This window comes from Atta colombica, unplaced genomic scaffold, assembly GCF_001594045.1.
Source record: "Atta colombica isolate Treedump-2 unplaced genomic scaffold, Acol1.0 scaffold1, whole genome shotgun sequence".
Classification (NCBI taxonomy): Eukaryota; Metazoa; Arthropoda; class Insecta; order Hymenoptera; family Formicidae; genus Atta; species Atta colombica.
In genome coordinates, this window is record NW_017259183.1 from 877,698 (window position 1) to 880,739 (window position 3,042).

The 3,042-nt window shown below is 30.4% G+C and overlaps 1 protein-coding gene across 1 annotated transcript in view; it reads left to right on the forward strand.

Moving 5' to 3' along the window:
- The window catches only part of LOC108693994 (pikachurin-like), a 135,127-nt gene that overhangs the window by 37,273 nt on the left and 94,812 nt on the right, over positions 1–3,042 (forward strand). The window contains exon 3 of the mRNA XM_018203243.1: positions 1,556–1,791. Coding sequence (XP_018058732.1) covers positions 1,556–1,791 — 236 coding nt within the window. The remainder of the gene's footprint in view (positions 1–1,555; positions 1,792–3,042) is intronic.

Sequence of the window (3,042 nt, forward strand, 5' to 3'; positions counted from 1 at the left end):
CTCTATGTCTCTCTTTCTCTCTTCTCTATGCACATAGACGGTGTAAGCGAGTTTCGGTCAGCGTTCAAGGAACTCGAGGAGCGCTATCCACTACCCTACCAACATAACTACTCGTGTACCGTACACGTGGAACTCATGTGTGACCAATGGATAAGTTCTTAACGACCCTTCACCTCGGTTCCGCCGCCATCGCCGCCGCTGTCGCGCCAGTTGCATGTGCAGTGAACTGGTCATGCTGTGCAACAGTTCGTGGGATCTTAGTGAATTTAGCATAAAGATCGAAATTGATAAAAGAGAAAACTATGCTATTAAGAGAAATCCCACTTCGTTTATAATATTTTATGAAATTTTGACGTCGCTAAATATATTAATCTGCACTGCATATTACATATAGATAGAATCCATATTGCCTTTTCCCTTATAACTTCAATGAATTCAATTTTCGATATTGTGAATATGTAGAACTTGTACCGACTGTAGCGTATCGTTTGTTTGCATAAGTAAACGCAAGAGTCGTGTACAGACGAATCTGAATTCAACGAAATTATACCAATTTCAATTAATGGCTCATTTAACTATTGCCATGTTAAATTATATTTTAAATTATAGATGCAATATGACGAACGCGCTTCGTTAATATTTTATTTCCTTTTTGAATTAATAGAGCAATTTGTTATCAAATGGGATGGAAAAACTGCATTTTCATGGTACGCTGTAATGAATAATTAGTTAGCGTCTGGTTTTGATAGGTAGATAAAGTGATTTGAAGATTGAAGTTAAGATTGAATTAAAGATTAAGGCATAAAAATTCGTAACTGTTTTTTGTTGAATAATTATTCGTAAATCTTGTTTCTTATTTGATGTTTTAATCTTTTTATGCATATTTAATATTTTGGATTTTATTTTAAAATTTTAACACTATTAGAACGACACGCGGGCCTAAATTGACTCAATCACGGTTCAAAGTAAATCTGGCTTTCTAAGAGAACAGTTGTCACTATGAAAGTAAAATTACTTGTAATTAACTATGATTATATATGAAAAGTCACAAAAATCTAAAGTTCTATGTACAAATTCAAATTAACTATCAGGAAGAAACTATCAGATGAATAAAAAATGACATAGTGATTCTAATGTTAAATGTTTCAATAATAACTAATTGTTAAATAAACAAAATTTAGTTTTTTGATAAATTGATAACGTACAATACACATTTGTTTGTATACAAATTTTTCAATATTTAAGGGAAAATTATAATATTAACAAAAATAATATTATGTTACAAATATTGTAACTACTATGCGGCATAAAACTGTCAGTAAATATATTCCCCACTGTCAATAAATATAATTGTGATAACAAGCACAACTACAACAAGAAATTAATTGAAACAGCAAAAAAGGCAACAATAAAATTCTTGAAATTCGATAATTTGTCGATGCCAATTTTCTATAAAATTCTAACAGACAACTCGGTGTTATCTCGTGGCTTATTCAATATTCCAAACTTGTTCCCGACAGTTTTTCTAATAAAATGAACGGCTATTTCGTTACAGAACTCAACTCGACATCGCCATCGACGAGCGAACTCGGCGACCTCGTTGACGAGGCTGAGAGCGACGAGGCGAACGTGGACAACGCAGATGACGAGGATGCGGTCGAAGATATTCTTTATATACGCGGTGCAACCTTCACGATACATCTGGATACCCCAGCCGAGAATTCCACCGTGAACACGACGAAGATAAACGAGGTGAATGCGGATCGGATCGAGCTGCACGCCACGTCTCAGGTAACATTATTCGCCATATTTTCTGGGTTAGCTTGTCGTATTGTTCCGTAAGTGTTTGCATGTTGTTCCGCGATCATTTGTTATGTAGGATTTCAGAGGTGTGTTATTCTGTGTGAAAAATCTAAAATTTTGATCTACAATAAATATACAAGACAATGTCAGGGCAGCTACTATTTTATTACGCAAACTACATCCGCGATAAATTAATGTTAATGCGATAATAAATTTTAATAGTCCTGTTTTTACTTTCATGTACAATATAATATTTTTTTTAATTGTCACGTGTTGATAATTACTCATTATATTATAGAGGAGAAGTATTATGATAGTGATATAATGATTCTCTTAATATTTCCGTTATAATATATATTTTCGCTTAGAAATTCTAATAATTATAACTTATAGAATTATTTACGCAATAATTCGTTACACGATGACGCTAATATATAATAGCAAGCATTTATTATAATGTAATTTTATTTTCAAGCATTTCAAAACATACTTAAAGTACATTTTAATATTTAATTAATTTAGAATTTAAATACACGTTATACTGCCTCATTCTTTTTAAACTTGAGAGTATTATCACACGAATAGGTATATTTGAGTGTGTTACTCGTTAATATTTTATTTCGAGTTATGTAAAGTTAAACAGTTAATACTGTGATATTTTGTTAATGTGGCTGTCTAAATGTGCTAATTACTGATGACCTCTTTTCCAAGATTTTGTTAAAGTAATTATTCCATTTGTAGTTCTATTGTTAGATATACATATAGATAGTTTATGTTATATATAGATGTTTAGCAAATATTGAGCTGTCTATATGCAGATAAAATAATGCGTATGCATTTGCATGTATTCTGTAATATTTTATTTTTTCGTTAATTTTGTAATAAATATTGTTTTTTAAACAAAAGCAATTTTTTAAATATATTTTTGTGGAAGACTACATTACTACACCTGCTTCTTTTCGAACAAATTTGCAGTGTCATTACATTTTTATAAATAATATCTTAAATAATAAATATTTCATAACTTTGAATCAACTGAACAACATTTTGAATGTAATCATTAAATTTAATTTTTGATTAACCAAGTCGTACGTATAAATTATAAATGAGATGTCGTAATAGTATAATTTTCTTCTCTATTATCATTTATCAATGCTTTCTTAAAGCAAAGTGAGAAGTAAAATAAAAAATGCAATTGCTTGAGATGGCATATATGTTGAGATAGTATATATATATATA